We start from the raw sequence: 846 nt of genomic DNA, 5'->3' as shown, positions 1-846 counted from the left end.
AAGACCGTGCAACGGAGGTGCTGTGATCTGCACACCCAGCTGCCCGGGGGGGGCACCGGAGACCACTTCCCTGGCAGGCGAGGGGCAGCGTCCTGGGGAAGGGAGATGGCTGCGCCCTCGCGCTGACAAGGCGCGTGCTTAACAAGAGCACTCGGTGGCTGCTGCAGTTTATTTGGAAAGTTATTGCCCAGCCTGTCTCCTTCCGCTCTGCTTTGCTGCTCCCTCGCCCCGCCTGGCCGCGGGCCGCGCTTGCGCTTACTAGGGTCCCATCCCAAAGCTACCGGAGAGACCATCCCGCCTCCCCCGAAACCAGCCGCCGCGGGAGCTGCAGCTAAATTCCTCTCGCAGCCCCCGCCGCGCGGGACTCTCCACCTGCACCAGCCCACACGGCGGGCCTCGCCGGGTTTGAAGCCCCCTCCGCTTTGGGGCTGGTCCTGCGCGGACCGTGCTTCCTAACCCAGATCTCCCGTGACGCCAGGTGCCGTCTCCGCAGGCTGGAGGGGCCCCAGCCGGTGCCCTGCCACGGGGCTGGAGCCAGCCGGAGCGAGAGGGCCAGAGCGGCGGGGAGGGCCAGGGCAGGACCCCTCCGCGCCCCCGCCTACCTTCCAGGCAGCACGTCCGCCACAAGCCCGAGTGGGTCATCACCTCCTCGTTCTTGCGGCTCGTCTCATTGTCGCCCGTGGCCTTGGTGCGGCACACGCCGCGCGAGTACAGCCAGTAGTCCGTGCCCACCGCGATGGTCATGAGGCTGAAGGCGGCGAAGGCTCCCACGGTGGTGATGAGCATCTGGACGCCGCGCTCACACATCCTCATGCTGCTTCATGTCCGCCGGGCGCGGCGGGGCAG

The 846-nt window shown here is 68.9% G+C and overlaps 1 protein-coding gene across 1 annotated transcript in view; it reads right to left on the bottom strand.

Moving 5' to 3' along the window:
- CACNG3 (calcium voltage-gated channel auxiliary subunit gamma 3) overlaps positions 1-840 on the bottom strand; it is an 84,751-nt gene extending 83,911 nt beyond the window's left edge. The window contains exon 1 of the mRNA XM_019512775.1: positions 603-840. Within this exon, the coding sequence (XP_019368320.1) occupies positions 603-813 (211 nt within the window). The 5' untranslated portion in view covers positions 814-840. The remainder of the gene's footprint in view (positions 1-602) is intronic.
- Between the last annotated feature and the right edge of the window lie 6 nt (positions 841-846).

Source organism: Gavialis gangeticus, unplaced genomic scaffold, assembly GCF_001723915.1.
Source record: "Gavialis gangeticus isolate Ggan-Ray unplaced genomic scaffold, GavGan_comp1, whole genome shotgun sequence".
Classification (NCBI taxonomy): Eukaryota; Metazoa; Chordata; order Crocodylia; family Gavialidae; genus Gavialis; species Gavialis gangeticus.
The sequence above is the reverse complement of the archived record's forward strand: the minus strand, read 5'-3'. Positions and strand labels throughout refer to the sequence as shown.